This window comes from Engystomops pustulosus, chromosome 1 (genome assembly GCF_040894005.1).
Source record: "Engystomops pustulosus chromosome 1, aEngPut4.maternal, whole genome shotgun sequence".
NCBI classification, from domain to species: domain Eukaryota; kingdom Metazoa; phylum Chordata; class Amphibia; order Anura; family Leptodactylidae; genus Engystomops; species Engystomops pustulosus.
Window position 1 is genome coordinate 178,593,541 of NC_092411.1, and position 21,923 is coordinate 178,615,463.

At 39.6% G+C, this 21,923-nt stretch overlaps 1 protein-coding gene across 3 annotated transcripts in view; it reads left to right on the forward strand.

The window, feature by feature from the left end:
* LOC140068392 (poly [ADP-ribose] polymerase tankyrase-1) overlaps positions 1-21,923 on the forward strand; it is a 150,621-nt gene that overhangs the window by 124,426 nt on the left and 4,272 nt on the right. For all 3 annotated transcript variants that reach the window (XM_072113995.1, XM_072113996.1, XM_072113997.1), the window contains 6 exons: positions 6,869-6,989; positions 8,001-8,098; positions 9,653-9,727; positions 10,193-10,298; positions 14,553-14,739; positions 21,117-21,273. In XM_072113995.1, the coding sequence (XP_071970096.1) occupies positions 6,869-6,989; positions 8,001-8,098; positions 9,653-9,727; positions 10,193-10,298; positions 14,553-14,739; positions 21,117-21,273 (744 nt within the window). The remainder of the gene's footprint in view (positions 1-6,868; positions 6,990-8,000; positions 8,099-9,652; positions 9,728-10,192; positions 10,299-14,552; positions 14,740-21,116; positions 21,274-21,923) is intronic.

The window sequence follows — 21,923 nt, forward strand, 5'->3', positions numbered from 1 at the left end:
TGCCCCCCCCACCCAGGGGAGGTGACTGGGACCGTAGAGTACTACAGAGGGAGGCGAGATGGATATATCTACTTAACACCGTAGCCCCTAGGGGTCTCAACCTCCAGTTACAATATGCCTGCTTTATCTAAAACAGAACACAGATGATCCTCGTGTATAGGCTTTTTCATATTCTTTATAGGAGTAACAGTGTCAGCCTCGTTCCTCCTATAAGCATAACCTTAAACGTACTAGATGTAATTTGTGTATCTTTTATATTTTCTGCCTCTGGCTCCTCCTCCTTGATCGGGTTTGACCCGAACATCAACCACAATGTCAGGATAATTTTGCAGCACTTGGATTGGGACTTACCTGAAAATCAAGGGTGTCATGACTATTGGCCAAAATCTGTAGCACTATGAGACTGTTAATCTGTACCTGTACGATATGGGTCTAACCAGGCCTATTAGAGTGAAAGCACCGCTGCCTGCGACTGAACTGCGCAAGCGCGGCTTCCTAAGGCGTTGCTATGGCACCGCCTGAGCATTAGAATCTTCGGCCGCCGTCCCGGAAGTGACGTAGGCGGCACTTCCGGTTTGACCGACAGCGTGGTAAGTTGAAACCTTATGATATAGGGAACACGCTGAAGGGAAACGGGTGGGCCCCCTACACGTTTGGATGACGTCACGAGGGGCGGGACAGGCCGCTATTTAAGCGGCTCACATTTGGTAAGGCGTCACACGCCAACTACCCGGTGTGGACACTAGGCGCAAACGGATGGGTGAAGGCACTCCTCCCCCACCGGACCAGTCTTTATGGAACTGCCCCACTGACCTAAGGTGAGCTGGATAGAACGAATCTATCTGGGTGCAAGGGATGCAGTGTTTGTACTGATATCAGTTTAATTATTGTTCCTAGGGCAATTTACGTATGAAATTTCTCCCTCTGATGAAACATTCTGTGGAAACGCGTCAGGGAGGTGTGACATAAAATTTAGCACAAGGGACAGTTTTTGGGACTGCCCTTGTAAGGGCGGGAGCTTGTTGGGGAGTAGGGGAAGCCTAGTACAAGGTGTCACACCCCTCCCCCACTGACCTTCAGGAGAGAAAGAGGTGGCCCCGCCAGGACTACACTACTGAGACAGACAGTGACAAACGTATGGGTAAATAACACCACTGGTGGGTAGTATATTGAGGTACCCCCAGAACAGGTATGTTTTCATTTGTACCCATTTTTCAACTCTGTTAGTCTCCAACAGGTGTGTACCACCTTATGCGCCTATCTTAAATAATTGTGTATATAAATATCCACTAGGGTGTTGGTGTTGGGACGTCGAGGCCTTGGGCCCAATATTCTATATGTGAGTCGGTTATCCTATTTTTAATAGAAATTAATAAAGTGTTTTTACTTTTAACTGATTACCTATATGCTGCTCATACGCATTCCTATGTTAACGGTGCTTTAGTTTATTTTCATTTCTGTTGACTGCATACTGGAAAACAGAATTAATTTGGTTCGAGAAGAGTTGAGGCTAAACTCCACATGTTCCTGAATAACAATGAGATCTGATACACTCAGCAGACATACATGAATATATCCTGCAAATCTGGGCCTGCTCCTAAAAGATGATGTGAAATAAAAAAAAGTTGTGTTGCATGTGAAGTCTTCATATAACTTTCGCAAGGAAATATTTGTTTAGAACCTGATTCCCATTACATTGACTTTAAAGGAAACCTACCACTTAGAATGGCAGGGGTAAGCTGTAAGTACCGAGCACCCACGATCGTGCGCGCGCCCACATAGGAAATAGCGGAGATGTTGCGCGTGCATGGTCGCGCGCAGCGCCGAAGCCTCTCCTGCTCTAAAGTTTAAAAAGTGTTAAAACTGCGATACCGCGGTTTATAACACTAACTATAGTAAGTACTGGCACCAGCTCACCCTGAGCTGGTGCTCGGTACTTACAGCTTACCCCGGCCATTCTAACTGGTAGGTTTCCTTTAACACAAGTTGAGATTGGAAATTTGTCAGAATAATACTATGCACCATCTCTCACTAAGGATATATTCACACCCTAAAAAGTAACTTCTATTCTGTGAACATTTCTACATGGTTAAATGAAATCACCCCTTCAAAACAACAAAAAAAAGACTAAAAATACTCACCTCCACTCCTCTTCACCTTAATCCCAGCGCTGTCCTTCACTTGTTTCGACATGCTGTGATCACCTAGAAAAGAAACTTCTAATAAGCAGCATGGATCTCAAGGACAAGATAACCTCCTGCTAATTATGCACGCCTCTGCACCTCTGAGAGAGGTGACGTCATGCGAGAAGCGTGAATTCATGCCTCTTGCGTGACATTACCATGGTGGAAGAGGGAGTAGCGTGGGCATGCAGAATTGGCAGCCCATAGCGCCATACCTCGCAAAGGTGAGTATTCCTAGCCTTTAAAGAAAACTTTGTCTGGTTTAGATTATATAAAGCTGCGTACATGACTGAATCCTTTTGACACCCTGATGTAGGATTTGTGGATTTGTAGGGTGCTGGTGGGGGGGGGGGTGTTATGTGAAAGTAATAGAATCTTTTACTTATTAGTAATTTACGTGGACACTTTTTTTAGCTAAGGTAGCCAATTTTTAACTGGTTCCATATGTTCCTTAAATTTTATTGGTCTTGAGAAATTAAAGGAATCTAAAATAAAATTAAGCATGATAAACTAAGTGCACTTATTCATAGATCCAGGTGCCATGACTATAGTAATCTTTTATTTTTTTTCCATGGCCTCCTTCCTTCTAAAATCAACTTTTAATATCATTCTTCTTATCCTTATTGTTTATCTTCTATGATTCTTGACATTTACCGGCATATCTGTGAACAAATCTATGGCCAAAATACAGCTCTCTGCACTACCCTTCCTTGAACCAAACTATTTCTGGAAGGTCAGGAAAGCTGAATTGGGCTCATTGCAACAAAGACCCGGCATATCTTTATTTTACCCTCAGTTTCCTCCAGTCTGGTTTAATGATGGTGAATATTTTGAATACAATAAATCTCTACCTTGGCAATATGCCCTCCAAGTATAACCATTGGGTGAATAGAAATTATGTTTAGGTTTTATGCTGTTCTCATCTACTCTGAAATTTAAAGGTGGCTTCTGTCTAGACAGCAGCTATGTGCTGTCACTTCAGAGTGGACATTTCACTTTTCAATTATACGAACTTTACAGGCATAATTCTGGCTGCTGTGATGGTGCCAGTGTTTGGACAGTTTATCTATGCCCTGTGTTATTTTGCTATTTGTCTAAAGAATTTGTGTGTAGGATGTATGATTACCATAATTTAGAAAAACTCTGTTTCTCCTGTGAATGGTGCAGATTGCCATTCAGTAAAGTAAGTTTTCTCACATAGATACTTTAGATATATTCTCTAAATAATTGTGTGCATAGTTGAGATGAAATAAGGCTTGTAACCTCTAATGAGAAAGTAAACTGCTGGTAAGATGAAAGCTTGACTGACCTATGTGTTGGCAGCTTTCAATAGCACGATTCCTAAGTGTGTGTGTGTTAACCCCTTATCACCGACACTTGTTTTCAGCTCAATGACCAGACTCGATTTTTCAAATCTGACATGTCTCACGATAATTGGTTATAACTTCGGAACGCTTTAACATATCCGGGTGATTTTGAGAATGTTTTCTCGTGACACACTGTACTTCATGTTAGTTCTAAAATAAGTTATAAGTTTTGCGTTTCGTTCTGAAAAAAGTGAAAATTTGGCAAAAGTTTCTAAAAATTCTTCATTTTCCAAGTTTGAAATGTTCTGCTTTCCAGACAGGAAATAAAACTACCCAAAAAGCTTGATAATTAACATTATGGAATGTCTTCTTTATGTTGGGATGATATTTTATGCGTCTACGATGTTATGAGGCGCAGAACTTTAGGTGTGATTTTTCTCATTTTCATGAAAATTGCTAAAACTCACATTTTGAGGGACAACTCAGCTTTCAAGTGACTTTGTAAAGCCTATATGATAATAAAACCCCATAAATTACCCCACTATAGAAACTTCACCCCTCAATGTATGTAAAACAACTTCTATTGAGTCTATTAACCCTTTAAGTGTTTCACATGGGTTAAAACAATATGGACCTGCGATTTAGAAACTTTTGGATTTTTTTTGGAAAATGCATAAATTTAGGCCAAAATTCATAATAAATAAAATGATGAAAGGATCAAAGCAGCGCTACTCACAATATGTCATATTGTACAAGCTATAAATTTTTATTTTTTTTTGGTAATGCGAACATATGAGGGCTTATTTTTTATGGGATGAGATACAATGTATAGATAATTAATTTTGGGGGTCTATAGCTTATTCATGAGATTTTATTAACTATTTCAAGGGGGACACAAACAAAATCATCAATTTTTATTTTGGATTTTTAACACTTTTTTTCCCCGCTCACCATAACATAAAAATAATATTTTATCTTTAGTCTCTGGTTCACTACAATTAAGGTGATACCTCATTTATATCGTTTTTCTTATCTTTGCTCAATTTTACTGAGCAAAACCAATATTGGAGAAAATCGCATTGTTTTTACTATTGACAACTTTTCAAGGCCATAACTTCTGTATTTTTCTGTTGTCAGATCTGGTTGAGGGCTTATTTTTTGCGAAAAGAGTTGTTCTATTCAGTCGTATCATATTAGGGAACGTAGCTTTTTTTGATCACTTTTTAGAACATTTTTTGTGATGGTGTTTGATGAAAAGTTTTTCGAGAATTTTTTTTTTTAACTTTCATACATTTTCCACCTTTTGGCTTGAACAAGCAATCATCCAATCGCTTGATCATGCCTCTACACTGCAATACACACTGCGCATGCTCAGTTACATACAGCCGGGTCCTGCCAGGAAGGCAGAACCCGGCGTGAAGAGGAGCGGCAGGAGGGATCGGATCCCCAGGTAAGCACACCGGGGAGGGGGGGTCCGATCCACGTGGGACACACTTGCACGCCGCGGTCATATTTGACCGCGGCGTGTAAGGGGTTAAACACCCGGGATCTGAGTTTTTTCCCGATCCCGGCTGTTAGTGCCGAGTCTGGGCTGTGATATCACAGCCCGACACCGGCACTATACTGACCTGATGTCCCGAAATCATCTTCTGACGCTGTGCCGCAGAAAGGCATCGCGTCGGCAGAAGTACCCTTAATGACCGACGTAAATTCCTGATAGGGCGGTCATTAAGGGGTTAAAGGAATCTGTACCTTTGCGTTTACAATCACCAAATTTGGCACAGGAATCTCTTAGATCAGGTTTTGAGACGAAATCTTCACCCCAAGCGTTCCAAAATCCACTTATTACCCACCATATACAGGAGCCATTGTCTGTTGCTGTGGTAGTTGGAAGCTGAGCCGTTATTGGTTGCTGTTCTGTCACAGGTCATTAATATGAGCTCTGAGCTGTGATTGGTTAATATAGGCAATAAGTATGAGACTCTTATATGTGAGGTAAGAAGGATAAATAGATAGGGGCAGATTTATCAGATGTGTCTGAGATAAAACTGTCCCATTTGCCAATGGAAACCAATCAAAGATCAGCTGTAATTTTATAAACAGCTGTGCAAAAATGAAACTTAGGGCACATTCACATGGCCGACTGCGGGGACGTACATGCGGCCGCAAATTTGTACGTCCCCATAGACGGCAATAGCGGCGCGGCACATGTGTGGCACCGATCTGGCCCACACACCGCAAAAAGATAGAGCATGCTCTATCTTTTGGCGTGTGTGCGGCCGTGCGCCGCTATTCTCTATGGAGGGAGGAGGCGTCACCTCCTCTTCCTCTCCAGCACACGTGCGTCGTGCGGGCATACCGCTGTGTGAATATACCCTTAAGCTCTCAGACAGTCGCTGAAAGAGACGGCTGCCGACAGGCAGACATTCACTGAAGGAGACCGCCGCCCACAGGCAGACAGTCACTGAAAGAGACAGTCTGTAGATACATATAAAATATTTTATATGTATATTATATATACCTTATATACTCGAGTATAAGCCTAGTTTTTCAGCACAAAAAATGTGTTGAAAAACCCAAACTCGGCTTATACTCGAGTCAAAAAAAATAAATAAATCAAAACTCCCCTTTCCGGCGACATCACATCATCTGACATCAACAGCAGCCGCTGCAATGGTATTGTTGTGCTGCACGACAGGGGAGGGTGGCTATTTACACTGGGGCAGGGGCTGGCAGGATATATACACTGGGGCAGGGGCTGGCAGGCTATATACACTGGGGCAGGGGCTGGCTGGCTATATACTGGGGAGGCTGTGACCAATGCATTTCCCACCCTCGGCTTATACTCAAGTCAATAAGCTTTCCCGAGTTTTTTGTGGTAAAATTGGGGGCCTCGGCTTATACTCGGGTCGGCTTATACTCGAGTATATACGGTATTTAATTTTTTTGTTAACCTATTGTATTTTGTTGTAGCTAAGATCAGTTATTTACTATGCTGGGAGATACAGCTAGTATTGACAGAAATCTCATTACAAGTTCAGTCCAGTTCCAATAGTGTCTGTCTGATATGTCCTTGTTCGCTTTCTTTATTTTAAACACTAAAATTCTGTTTGTTTGTTTTTTGTGCCTGTGTTTTGTTACTATAAATGGGATTCAGGGTTGCATCTGGAAGAAAAATTTTACCACAAGTTATTAGTACCTGTATTTGGTTTCTTAAAGTTTATTTAATCTCAAATGCAACTCTATTTTCAGATGTATTTTGCAGTAAAGTCTAAATTCTTATTCTTCTATGCACTGCAAACAGTGCAAAGCTTATATTGCGGTAAAGTAAGAACGATAAAACAAAAGAAATTGTGATGTGTCTTTATTTCTTTTCAGATCACATTGGATGTCCTGGCAGACATGGGTCACGAAGAACTAAAGGAGATTGGAATTAATGCTTATGGTCATCGTCACAAGTTGATCAAAGGGGTTGAGAGACTCCTGGGTGGCCAACAAGGTAAATGTAGGGAAAAAACATGAAAGTCTGAGTGCTCTTCTATTATACTTTTTTACTGTTTTTACATGTACGTAAGAGTTATTAGTTTACCTTGTGACATAAAGGACATTTATGGAAGTAAAAGAGGACCTGTCACCCTTAAAAACGGCAGTTGGTAAAGTAAGCAGTGCCTAGTGCTACAATTGACCCAGAAGTGTTAGACTGCTGGCGTTATCAGAAACCTCCGATAACGCAAGCAAACACTGCCATGCTGTACAATAGAAACACCGCGGTGTGACTGCCGAGCATCAGGCGGCAGTCAGTTCTCCTAACTCCGCCCCTTCATGAATACACTTTGAGAGCGGTCCGTCGTTTCTAGTGTACATCGCGGCAGTGTCTGCTAGCTTTATCAGAGGTTTCGGATAACGCTAGCGATGTAACACTGCTGCGGCTCCTAGTGCCGTTTTTAAGGTTAACAGGTCCTCTTTAAGAACTGGACTTTGATGGGGTGCATCTGTATTTTTGAGCGCAACATTAACACTGCAGACTCCCCACCTAATGCAAAGGAAGTTTTATAGGAATTATTATTCTTAACAAGTAAAGGAATGAAGCGCGGTATGCGTGTTATAGAATCCAATTTATTTTAATTGAAAACTGCTACGACACAGTGAACGCACGAAATACAGTATATTTAGTTAAGATACATCAATATTCTTAAATAAGACTGAACTACTGCTTGGCCTTGCAAGACTCCTTTGGAAAGTGACATCTCAAGAGCAGGATTTGATCTTCCATCATTTCTAACCACAGAACACTTTGTGCAATTAATCTTCAAGACTTTTCTTTTCAAGTACTGGGTAGCTTTGAGGCATCCAGGTATAGTCACAATAATTGCTTAGCTGTGCTTCATGTACTGATTTTGTTCTGTGCAGAATTTCTCATCAATACTCCTTTTTTCTACTATCACAACAGCCCTGGGGCTCTTGAATTCCCTTTATGATTTTGTTACCCTTTGATTCTTTTTCATTTCAGGAAGCAATCCTTATTTGACTTTTCACTGTGTTAGCCAAGGCACTGTTCTCCTGGATCTTGCTTCAGATGATAAAGAATATCAATCAGTTGAGGAAGAGGTAATTTCTCTTGAGCTGATTCTTGCTTCCTATGATGAGTGTAAGTTATCCTGTAGCACTACACCCCTATACATTAAAAAAGGAAGCCCAAAACAGGTATAGAATTGTTCCTTGTGTGAACTAGCACTCGCTCCTGGCAATTTGCCACCATAATCCAATTTATTGATTGTATTCCATTTCCTTCCAAAAAAAGGAGCTAGTCAGTGGTTATACATAGTCACACAATGTAAGGTTACAGTGCCACACTATACTAGAAGAGAATTATCATCGCATTATGACCAACTCGACTCTGCAACAGTCGACACAAATCCAACTCTACTGGATATCTCCAACATTTGTGATGATAACATTGTATGGCACCGTGTAAGCCGTTCCTGAACGTTGAAAAGGTGTTATTTTAGTAGGTCTCAGAGCTGACTTTGATTAAAGGAAACCTACCATCTGGTGTCTACCTATTAGGATACATCCGATGATAGGTTCCTCCTTCTGTCCACAGCCCTAAAGTGTGCTTCCTTCTATATAGTTAAACCTGAAATAAACTTTATCTGTGATTTATGCAAATAATCTGCAGATGCTACTGAGGCATGAAGCAGCCTGTCTGGGGCTCTGGGAGCAAGGCTACTTCATGCCCAGTTGCCGCTTCTGTCCCACCTCCTTATGCATCCTAGTCACACTTCTGATACAGCTTGTACTTACACACAACCTGTGCTCTCGCCTCCAGTTACTTCAGGGCTCTGCTCATGTGCCGTACGTCCTGATGTAATCATTTCTTATAATCTGCTTGCTGTCATTTGAAGAAAACTTTTGCTATGGTGGTACCTAAATATATAAATCTACCATTAGAATTAAGCATGATAAACCATGGGCACTTACTCAGGCACGGTGACTGGTTATCTTGTTATATGTGCTATTCATGGCCACCTTCCTTTTAAAATCAACTTTTTAAATTATTCTGATGAGTCCGAATGGGTTTTGAGGTGCATTACCATGGCCCCTCTGTGCTGCAGATTCTCAGGCTGTTACACTATTCAGTAGCACTTTCCCCTGCTTCCTTGGGTTGAAGCATGTTCCTTCACAGTATAACAGCCTGGAGGGGTTCAGGTAATGGCCCCCATAGCACTTATGTCTCAGTATCATAATTTGAAAAGTTGAATTTAGATTGTAGGAGGCCATGAATAACAAATAGAAGATGGCCAACACAGTCATGGTGCCTGGATCTATGTGTAAGTGTTTATCATGCTTGAATTGATGGCAGATTTCATTTAAAGGGCTTGGGAATTCTGTCCTTGTGTACCCACAACTTCTTGTCATATTTCAGTTTTGTAAACCTCACCGAAGTTCATATAAACTCAATGCATCAGATTATGTTCACACCAGATTTGTTGTAATTATTTCCACTACTTGAACTCATATATTCTAAATGAATGTTTCTTTAGCATGTGCTGTATTTTCTATGTTCTCCATTGAGATGAAATATTTAGGACTAATCTGCTGCATGAAAACTATTTCCTCATTTAAAATCTATACACCTCAATTTTTTGCTCTGCTTAATAGATGCAAAACTCTATACGTGAGCACAGAGATGGAGGAAATGCTGGTGGGGTTTTCAACAGATACAACGTCATCAGGGTATGTATGAAGTTAATTACTACAGAATGTTACAATGCATATTGATTATAGCCTGTTTTCTAATATTAATATATATTACTCTTTTATGGATACATATAGTAGCAAATAGCAGTCATTCATTTGTATTGATCTCTGCATGTTACGCTTTTCAGCAGGTTTGAAATGTAATATATTTGCCACCCACATTAAATTAACATATTAGAACTAGGATTCTGGCACAGGTTGTAGCAGAAATCTATGCCAGCCAGGACCTAGAGTGGATTTCAATCGGGCCGTAGAAGAAAAACACATAGGATTGTAAATCCATTGTTATCTCTTGTGGCGAGAATGAACCTTCATTCATATTGATTGACTTCTGCTGATCCATTAGTACTAACTATCATGTATAGTGGGTGTTACCAGACATCCTAATTTGATATTTATTATACTGTGTTTTTTATACATGAATTTTTTTGTATTTCGTAGATTCAAAAAGTTGTAAATAAAAAACTTAGAGAACGTTTCTGTCATCGTCAAAAGGAAGTGTCTGAAGAAAACCATAACCACCACAATGAACGCATGTTGTTTCATGGTATGGTGCTTTCCCTTTGTAAATTGTCTCATACAGTGAATGCTGTAACGAAAATGATTGGACAAATAATAGATCAGACGTTTACATATTTACGACTTTATACAAAGGATAGATTGTGTAGTGATTTCAAGTGTTTGTGTGTAGATGTATAAATGAATATATTTCATGCAATGTTTTCTAGGTATGTTACAGCAGATACCTGCCCTCTCCATACAACCTTGCTCATACTGGCAATAGTGTAGAATGTGTCTGTAAGGTGCTAAAAGTCAACTTCTGCTTTCTCTCATAATCAGAGTAACCTTGGAGCAGTTTTAATCTGTTTGTGATAGAAATATCTGATAATTGACTGTTGAAAAGCTATTCTAGGGATTGTAAGATTAGACACAGTTTTTAGACACTTTATTTAGCTTCTGCACAAAAGGTTCCTTTCCCAAGAGTTTCACAAAAATGGCAAAAAAAAAATCTGGCATTAACAAAGCCAATAGCAGTATAGTCATACTATACAGTTCTCCACTGAGCCAGATTTATTACAGTGTTTCATGCTGGAGAGTAAATCTGTCTCAGATCAAGAATGTCAGAATGTCTTGCTGTCGATCTTTTACTTGTAGATTGTGCCAGAACAATGACATAACTTTTTGTTCACAGGCACTTTAGGACAGATCCATATCTCTGTGGAGCTGTGCCCTCTTTTTATACAAGTCATAAAATTGTCTCACAACGGTCTATAAAACACTTGTTTAAAGTGGTGCAATGCATTTTTTGGTTCACATTGCACCATAATTCAGACCTTTTAAAGGAAAGCTACCTGTATGTACTTGAGTATAAGCTGACTCGCATATTAGCCAAGACACCTAAGTTTACCAAAAAAAAAATGGGGAAAACTTATTGACTCGAGTATAAGCATTTGTTACAGCCTCCCTTCAATAACGAAATGCCTCCAGTCTCCCTCCAATCTACAATACGTATTCGAAAAGAATTATCGAAATTCAAGATGTTTAGCGTGCGGTCACATGGGGATTTACATTGTGTCTAGCAACGCAGTGCAAGTGAGCGCCATGTTTTTTCCAATGAGAGTTTTGGTTTATGACAATTTATTATATGTATTGTAAAGATTATAAAGATACAGTCACTCCTGTGCTGGATAAGCAAAGGAAGATGGTGTTTGCAAAACTAAGTATAACAGATTACAGCCTGATGGAATGTGACCCTGTGCTTGGTTCAATAGAATGGCTAACAGCAATAGTTTTTCTTCCACAAAAAGACGTTGTTTACCTTCAAAGGAGGCATTGTTTTCCTTTTAACACCTTGGTAAACATATTTGCATACTTCCCAGAATTCCCTGGTGGAACATCTATGGCTTTAAGTTTCCACACGCCTTTAAGGAGGCCTTAATTGTCAATCTCTCCATAAGGAGAACACCTACAGTCCGTACCTTATTGCTTGTAAGTTTGTCTTGCCTTCCTTCGCGGCTCACATAGAACTCTGTCTGAAGCTGAGGATCTTCGGGACGTGGTGGGTTACCATCTTTTGTGCTGCTGGGTATTGAGAGCTCAAAAAAATATCACCTAAGTGGTAGCAATAAGGTAAACAACATCTATTTGTGGAGGCAAAAGAATTGCTGTTAGCCATTCTAATGAACCAAGCACAGGGGCAAACACCATCTTCATTTACTCAGCCAGCGCAGCAGTGACTGTATCTTTATATGTTTTAGTGCTTTTTATCTAGCCTCTTTTTGCTGGAAGGAGGGATTTTCAGCAACACATCAGTGAGAGCACCAAACACACAGACACAACACTTTCCACTCACAGTACTGCCTCAGTCGGTGTCTTGTGCATTATTTCACAATTTTCTTCCGTATTGTAAAGATTGTCCACCCTGCACACTACACAGGCAAACTGCATTTACTGCAGTTTGCACTGTTCTTAGTAAATGTGCCCTATTGTTTTACTTTTTGAAAATGTATTAAAACACAATAAAACCTAAATAAATTTGTTATCACTGCGATCACTGAACCAAATAATAAAGTAGACGTATCATTTCACAGTCCTAAAAACCGAGCCCACAAAAATGTGACTCAAATGCATTTTTTTTGCCAATTTGGAATTTTTTTTCCAGCATCCCACTATACTGCTTTGAATAATAAATAACATCCCTGAGAAGTAAAATTTGTTATGCAAAAAATAAGCCCTCACACAGCTCTGTACACGGAAAAATTATCCATTTATAGATTTTCGAATGTGAAGAGTGATCATGGCGTAAAGTTGGACTTGGGACACTAGAGGACATCACCCTGGTCACATTTCATGCTGAGAAGAGGCATGGGGATGAGTATATGGGAGGGGCCGGCTGAGCAGCACAGATTTCTCTGATGGTAATTTATGGGAATGTAGGGGAAACCATTTTTAGCTTAAAAAAAAAAAAAGGTTGTTGGTTAGTTAATATGGCTGTATTTGTGAAAATGTGGCTACTGGCTCCTGTTAGCAATGCAATGCTGTGCACACCTGTATACTGAAGACTGATCCTACTAGGGACATCAGTCACAAGTGTTGACCTTTTATGTTCTGCAGTTGAACCCAACCATGGAAGTTGCTTGAACTGTGCTGCCTATTCACCTCCTAACCTCTATTTCTCCAGTTAGCCTCTGTGTCACGCATGTCTTGGTTGCTGTGAAGTTGTAGCTGTGGTAGAATTTAGTTCTATATTCACCTCCTAATTTATTCATCTAGTTTCTTTTGGGATGAGAAAAGGCAGCTCTCGTGTGTTTGCTGCTCTGCTCCTCCTTTTATATTTTTAACCTGTAAATGTATAGTTATTACTCACTGACAGCCAACAGTTTTCTCGAAAGAATGAAGGCACTTGCAAATATACACCTTGTATAGTTATTACTTAAAGAGAACCCGTCATGCAAAATAACCCCCCTAAACTAAATATATTTTCATAAACTGCCATTAGAAAGCATTGCCTCTATCCCTTTATTGTCCCTCTACATGCCTGTAAACCTAAGCAATGAGGTCCTAAAGCTGTATGCAAATGACCTGTGAAATGTCCAATGAAGTATTAGCATATTCAAGCTGTCCACTCTATTCATGAGTGGGAGGCACAGCCACACCCCCACTGCATGACTGACAGCCTGTATAATGATGTGAGGCTGTATAATGATGTGCTTCCTGGTGCTGGTGGCCACGCCTCCTGCAGCCTGTGTGTGCATGTGTGTGTGTATAGGAGAGATACAGCAGCTCCATGCAGCCATGTTACAGCAGAACATGTCAGATTCATGTGTAGCTGATGTCTGTCTCCCACCTGTGTATTAGGAGGATGCAGCATGTCAGCAGATGCAGCACAGACACTAGCCATGCTTTACTATACATTACACACAGACATGAGCAGGGGGAGGAGAGGGGAGGGGAGGGGTAACAGGGGTGACATCACTGCCTCTGACCATGTGACCAGCCTCATTTACATAATAAAGAATAGATGATTTTACAATGATTAATGTATGAAATAACTAGATAAAGGCTGGGATGTGATCCTTGTGAGCTGCTCCAACAGGTAGAGGTGACAGGGCAAGTGACACAGACCTGATGACAGGTGTCCTTTAAAGATGACATGGATACATGGCAAGTGAGAGAAGCGCTTTCAAAATAGCCCACGCATAATTCAGGCTCCATATTCTTAGCATTTATGTTTTACCTCAAATAGATTTTCCAAGTGGCAGTATTTATTGCAGTGTACAGATATACTGTCCATGCATTTATTCTTCCCAGGTAGTCATTTTATCTGCAGAAGTTATATTAGTAGGGAAGGCAATAAACCACTGTATATAGTCTGTGTATTATGCTGGAAGAAGAGGCCTGACCTTTAGTTACATATCAAACAAGTATTGTAAATATTCCAAAATATGAAATCCAAACAAATCTCACCCCTATCTCATCCTGGAAACTTTACTTGGCCACCACCAAAACTATTAGGGTAGTTGCAGATGGTGCATGCTACATGCAGATTTACTGCATAGAATATCCACTACCTTGAAATACAGATATTCGTATTGTTCTCCCTAATCAGGTACCCTTATAATCCTATTTATGTATAATATATACTTAATATGAAGCATTATAGCACAGGGTTTCCACAATACAGAGAAAACTGAACTCTTCCCCATAAAATTTGCCCACAATGTGCCAATTGATCTGCATAAACTACCATGTATAATATTCAGACTCATTATTTTTCTAATTTTTTTTTTTTTATAAACAGGTTCTCCATTTATCAATGCAATTATTCACAAAGGCTTTGATGAGCGGCATGCATACATTGGAGGCATGTTTGGTGCAGGCATCTATTTTGCAGAAAATTCTTCAAAAAGCAATCAATATGTTTATGGCATTGGTGGAGGAACCGGGTGCCCAACACACAAGGATAGATCCTGTTATATTTGTCACAGGTTTGTGCCCATAAGAAAGAGTGTTATTTGTTTACAAATGTTTGTATAATGGATCTTGGTTCTACCACCACATTAGACAATTTACCATGAGTTTGATATAGGTTTTGGATACTTTTGCACAATTGGGTCTGTGGAGTTGGAGTAGGTGACAATTTTGGTGGAGTCAGAGTTGTGATAAAATTGCCTTTCACCAACTCCACAACTTCTGTAAAATTACGAAAATGTTGAAGGTCCCTTTAAATGTGTGTACAATTCCTGATTTACAGATTTAGGCAAGGTGTGAGCAACATTTATTAGTCCAAGGGACATACTCCTCAACTTTAAGGGTCTGCATCAGTAACCAACACCCTAAATGCACCGACAACCATAGTACAGCACAAAATGCCAACCCAAAAACTTTAAATGCCACAGTGCAGAAATAGATACCACCCCAGAAATGCAATAATGCAATCAGAACTGACAATAATAGTGCAGATCCCAGAGTAGTTAATAACAGTACTAGAGATCCCAGGGCAGTCAACAATAATAATGGAGGAACCTCCTCAACAGATAATGATAGTGAAGACCCCCCAAATCATACAACTTATTACAAAAAACAAAAAAAAAAGTCAATAAATCCTCTTTCCAGACTTCTCTTTTGTACCCAGCGCCACACTGCAGCTTCTTTCCTCCACATGCCGCTGAGCTCTGTGTCTTGCGCAGATTGAATGTGTGAACATCAGGACCCCGTAGCATACCTGACAAGTACTTACCACTCCTGGATCCTCTCCTGCTCCTTTGACCGATCTGCTCAGTGCACTTAACCCGACACGTACAACCAGTGCCAGAAGTCAGTGCAGTGTCAAGAGAGGAACTAAGAGCAGCTTGAACTTCTCAGATGTACTTTACTGCTACCAGGTCCTTTCTGAGTCCGGTTGCTGGAGTGGGGTCACAGAGTGGAGCGGCAGGAGAGCACCCAGGAGCCCCCTGCCTCCCACTATAAAGTCCACCCCCCCCCAAGTATATAGTCTGCAGCCCCTTAAGTATATAGCCGTCGGCTCCATCGCATGCACCATGACTTCAGCCGCTCGCTGACATTATAGTGTGTGTGCCAATGTCGGTGCACATAGATTATCAGCGAGCGGCTGACCTCATAATCCCTGCAACGGACTGCGCATGGATACTTCGAATGCCAGAGCTTCGAAGTATAGAAGAGGACCTGCCGGAGGGGCGTCGGTAGGCGAGTACACTTTTTTTTTTTTTTTTTCTTGAGTTGAGTATAAGCCGAATTAGGCTTTTTTCATCACATTTTTTGTGCTGAAAAACTCTGCTTATACTCGAGTATATACAGTACTACACAAATATGTACATATAATACTGTTACGGTATAAATGTTAAATTCTGTTTAGGAAAATATGTTTCCTTCTATGTTAAAAGTTGACAAGAAATATTAGTGTTTAATGTTCTGAACAATGGTTTTTGCAAGTCATTCTTTGTATTACATGTATTATTTTGCTGACAGAGCAAGTCAGAGCTTGCTTTATTCATTTTTTTTCTCTGTACCAACAAGTTATTTGAAGGACATCGTAGGACTTTCTCCTTGTGATTTATTGTGTTTAAGTTTATGGCAGTCTGTATAATATGCAGTCTGCATAGTTTTTGTGAAATCAAGACTTGTATAAAACATGCCTGCTATGTGCCTGCATTTTGAAGCAGAAGAGCATTATTTCATGGCGCTTAAAATTCTGGACAGGTTTTGTGCGGTCTCCTTACTGAATTGTTAAAGGGGTTTTCCAATGAAGACAAAATTCTTAAAGAGACCCTGTCAGGTAAATAAAAACCCTTTTAGCTGCTTATACTAAAGTAAGCTGCTCCTTAGCCCTCCCCAAATTATGGTATTGTTAAATCTCTAGCTTTATAGGAACATACTGATAAGCTAAGAAACAAACCACTACGAAGTGCTACGATAGTCGGACCTAGCTTACAGCAGTTCGGCTTATTCATGAAGGGGCGAAACGAGAAGGCGGTGATAGCATTGAGTAAAACGGAACAGAAGATTTGATGGATCCAGCTTTCATTAAGGATAAAACTGCCTTTATTCGTCATTACATAGCATCCAATAGCAAAATACAGGTATTCAGGGTATTGTCAACGTGTTTCTAGCACTAATCCGTGCTCTTATTCATGACTGCATATTGCTGGCACTGATCGGGCAAAGCAACCGGTGGCTTCAAAAAGATTGCGCCCCATGGGCGCCGTCATCTTGCCAAGGATTGTCACTCCCCGTGACATCATCGGGTAACAGCAATCCGTTGCCATGACAGCCTCGGGTATCAGCACATTGTAATGAATGAGGAGGAAAATCCCCATATACTGCCATACTGTAGTATGGCAGTATATGTTAGGATCAATCAGACAACCTAGGGTTAAAGTACCCTAGGGAGTCTGAAAAATAGTAAAAAGAAAAATTAAAAAAAGTTTTAAATTATAATAAAATAAACCCTAAAAATTCAAATCACCCCCCTTTCCCTAGAACTGATATAAATAAACAGTAGAAATCATAAACACATTAGGTATCGACGCGTCCGAAAATGCCAGATCTGTCAAAATATAATAACTGTTTCTCACTGCATTTAACCCCGTAATGGAAAATAGCAACCTAAGTCGAAAATGCCATTTTGAAAAATATATAAAAATCTATAAAAAGTGATCAAAAGGTCGTACAGTCCTAAAAATGATATCATTGAAACATCATGAAAAGTCGCAAAAAATGACACCAACCACATCTCCGTACACCGAAGTATGAAAAAGTTATTAGCGCCAGAAGAGGGCAAAATCAAAAAAAATGTACAAGAGGTTTTAATTTTTGTAAATGTATGAAAACTTAAAACTTATACAAATTTGGTATCCCCGTAATCGAATTGACCAGAAGAATAAAGTAGACATGTCATTTGGGGCGCTCAGTGAAAGACGTAAAATCCAAACCCCCAAGAAAACGGCACAAATGCGTTTTTTCACCATTTTCACTGCATTTGGAATTTTTTTTCCACTTCCTAGTACACGGCATGGAATATTCAATACCACCACTATGAAGTGCAATTTGTTACGCAGAAAACAAGCCATCACACAGCTCTTTACGTGTAATAATAAAAAAGTTATAGATTTTTGAAGGTGGGGAGTAAAAAATGGAAATGAAAAAACAGGAAAGGGCCTGGTCCTTAACCGGTTAATCTAGGTCCAACAATCAGACTGCTACATAGTGAATTGTTTATGCTTATCAGTATGTTCCGATAAAGCTAGAGGTTTAACCCCTTATCACCGACACTTGTTTTCAGCTAAATGACCAGACTCGATTTTTCAAATCTGACATGTCTCACGATAATTGGTTATAACTTCAGAACGCTTTAACATATCCGTGTTATTTTGAGAATGTTTTCTTGTGATACATTGTACTTCATGTTAGTTATAAAATTTAAGTGATACGTTTTGCGATTCGTTCTGAAAAAAAGTGAAAATTTGGCAAAAGTTTGTAAAAATTCTTCATTTTCCAAGTTTTAAATGTTCTGCTTTCCAGACAGGAAGTAAAACTACCCAAAAAGCTTGATAAATTACATTTACGGAATGTCTGCTTTATGTTGGGATGATATTTTATGCATCCTCTCATTTTTCTCGGATGTTATGAGGTGCAGAACTTTAGGTGCGATTTTTCTCATTTTCATGAAAATTGTCAAAACTCACATTTTGAGGGAAAACTCAGCTTCCAAGTGACTTTGTAAGGCCTAAATAGTAGTAAAACCCCATAAATTACCCCACTATAGATACTTCACCCCTCAACGTATGTAAAACAACTTCTATTAAGTCCATTAACCCTTTAAGTGTTTCACATGGGTTACAACAATATGGACCTGCGATTTAGAAACTATGGAATTTTTTTGGAAAATACATTCATTTAGGCCAAACTGACAGTTTCAGAATAAATTAAATGATGAAACGCACTGCAACGTTTGATGCCCAATTCCTCCCGAGTGTACTGATACCCCATATGTGGTGGTAAACTGCTGTACGGGCGCACGGCCGAGCATAGAATGAATGGAGGCGCCGTCCACAGCAGATTTGTATTGTCACATTGTACGACCTATACATTTTATTTTTTTTGGTAATGCGATCATATGAGGGCTTATTATGTATGGGATGAGATACAATGTATAGATAATTTATTTAGGGGGTCTGTAGCTTATTCATGAGATTTTATTAACTATTTCAAGGGGGACACAAACAAAATCATCAATTTTTATTTTGGATTTTTTGCATTTTTTTCCCCCGCTCACCGTAATGTCAAAATAATATTTTATCTTTATTCTCTGGTTCACTACGATTGCGGTGATACCTCATTTATATAGTTTTTCTTATCTTTGCTCAATTTTCCTGAGCAAAACCAATATTGGAGAATATCGCATTGTTTTTACTATTGACAACTTTTTAGGGCCATAACTTCTGTATTTTTCTGTTGTCAGACCTCGTTGAGGGCTTTTTTTTTGCGAAAAGAGTTGTTCTTTTCAGTCGTATCATATTAGGGAACGTAACTTTTTTTGATTACTTTTTAGAACATTTTTTGTGATGGTGTTTGATGAAAAATTGTATATTACGGGAAGTTTTTCGTAGGTTTTTTTTTCATCGTTCACCGAGCGGGTTCAATATTGATTTAGATTTATTGTACAGATTAATACGGATGCGGTGATACCAAATATGTACATTTTTCTTGTGTTTTTCTGTTTTATATACTGTATTTGCATTATATGTGTAACTGGGGAGATTATGGGACTTTATTTTATTTATTTAATTATTATTATAAAATGATTTAATCTTTTTTTTTTTTACTTTCACATATTTTCCACCTTTTGGCTTGAACAAGCGATCATCTGATCACTTATTCAAGCCTCTACACTGCAATACACTTGTATTGCAGTGTATAGTGTAAGTAACTGAGCATGCTGCGCATGCTCAGTTACTTACAGCCGGGTCCTGCCAGGAAGGCAGGACCCGGCGAGAAGAGGAGCCGACAGCCTCGGGTCACTTGTCGGGACCCGGGGCAGCGGCAGGAGGGATCGGATCCCCCGGTAAGCACACCGTTGGGTCCGATCCACAGGGGACACACTTGCACGCCGCGGTCAAGCTTGTCCGCGGCATGTAAGGGGTTAAACACCCAGGATCGGAGTTTTTCCGATCCCGGGTGTTAGTGCCGGGTCTGGGCTGTGATATCACAGCCCGACATCGGCACTATACTGACCCGATGTCCCGAAATCTTCTTCTGACGCAGCGCTGTAGAAAGGCATCGCGTCAGAAGAAGTACCCTTAATGACCGACGTAGATTCCCGATAGGGCGGTCATTAAGGGGTTAACAATGCTATAACTGGGAGAGGCCCACGGCGGTGCTTACTGTAGTATATGCAGATAACAAAAAACACATTCTCTAATTCACTGTTATTAACAAAAAATATAGCATTTCAAAGATATAATTCCAACCTGTCTCAGTCCGGGTGTTTACAATTTTGGTTGTCCCTTGATACGACCATAAATCTACTGACTATGGATTCATCTCATGAAAAGCTTCTGTTTTGTGCACACTGCAGTGCCCTCTGCCTCCTGCCCCTACGCCCTGCATTACAAGACCAGTTCAGACAGAAAAGTGCATGCAATGACTTACTCTACAAAAAAAGATGACTGTGTTTCATTAATTTGCTTGTTGATTGTTGACATAATGTTAACATTGCGTTAACAATTGTCTTTTTTAAAAGCAAATGTTAACATCTGTGTAATTAGGCAAATCTCTCTTCAGCTGTTGCAATGGGTTTTAAAACACATGTGTTAAACACCACATGTGACCACACCCTCATTGTGTTTTATATCCATCTCATGGATCACATAATTTCTTATATCTGATCTGTCTCCTCTCTTTCTGTGTGTCAGATACTAGTACAATGTTGAGAAGCTAAAGAAAAGTATAAATAAACATGGACTCTGAAAATCTAAGCACATTGTTAGCATACTCCATCTAACACAGCACTAGAGGGATATAAAGTGTCCGGTTAGAGAGTCCCCCACCCCCACAAAAAAAAACTGTAATAAACCTGGGTATAATTGTAAACTAAGGGGGTTAAAAAGGATCTTTGCGTTCACAGCACTAGGGGGTTAACACTTGAAAACTTTTTCATGGGCTAACCCCTTTAAAGAGATGGAAATATATCAGACATATGTGGTATATATTTATGTCTGACAGATATTGGTTAGCCCCTTTTTAAATTAAATTTAAGCCTAGTACAATTGGAGTTATGTAATGATTTAAAAAATTTTGGTTATGAAATTTTGTTCGTGTCAAAAATAATTTCTCATTTTTTCAGGCAAATGTTGTTCTGTAGAGTGACACTTGGAAAGTCTTTTCTGCAATTTAGCACTATGAAGATGGCACATGCCCCTCCAGGCCATCATTCAGTTATTGGCAGGCCTAGTGTGAATGGACTTGCATATGCAGAATATGTAATATACAGAGGAGAACAGGTATGTACAAAATCAGTCAATGTTGGCACTTCTTAGAATAGACATTAACTTATAGTTTAGGTACAATCCAACAGGTACCAATAGAAACATCTTTAAAAAAAATAAAAGAGCAATGCTTTGTATAAAAGTATTCAAAAAACATCAAATAATCGTCCTATATTATATATACACCATATTGGATTTGCTCATTCTGTTTTTAACTCATTTAGATTATTCTGGCCCTTAACTAATCTGGACTTTATATGAAATGTACCAGAGAATAATAGCCGAAATCTAATATGAAAAGGAATCCAGCAAATGTATTTCTTATCTAACTGCAAGTGCTATTTGAGGAATGAAACCACCCACAGCCCTATGAGAGCACTTTCTGTGACATTATTGAAAATCAAAAAAACTTTAGAATTACCAGGATCCACCACTCCCTGGTTTACTAAACTAATGATTTTATTGAAGCTGGAGAAATTTCTGCAAATGTGCCTAGATCTTCCCAAATGTTGTCAAACGTTATGGTTCTAAAACAATTAAGTGCCATAAATATGAAGCAGAATGCATGCAGCCCAACTCCCAATAGAGCATGGCTTGTGATAGACCACACGCCTGTAGACCTTGCTGGGGGGAGGGGAGCTGGCTGGCTGTGTACATAAGGGGGG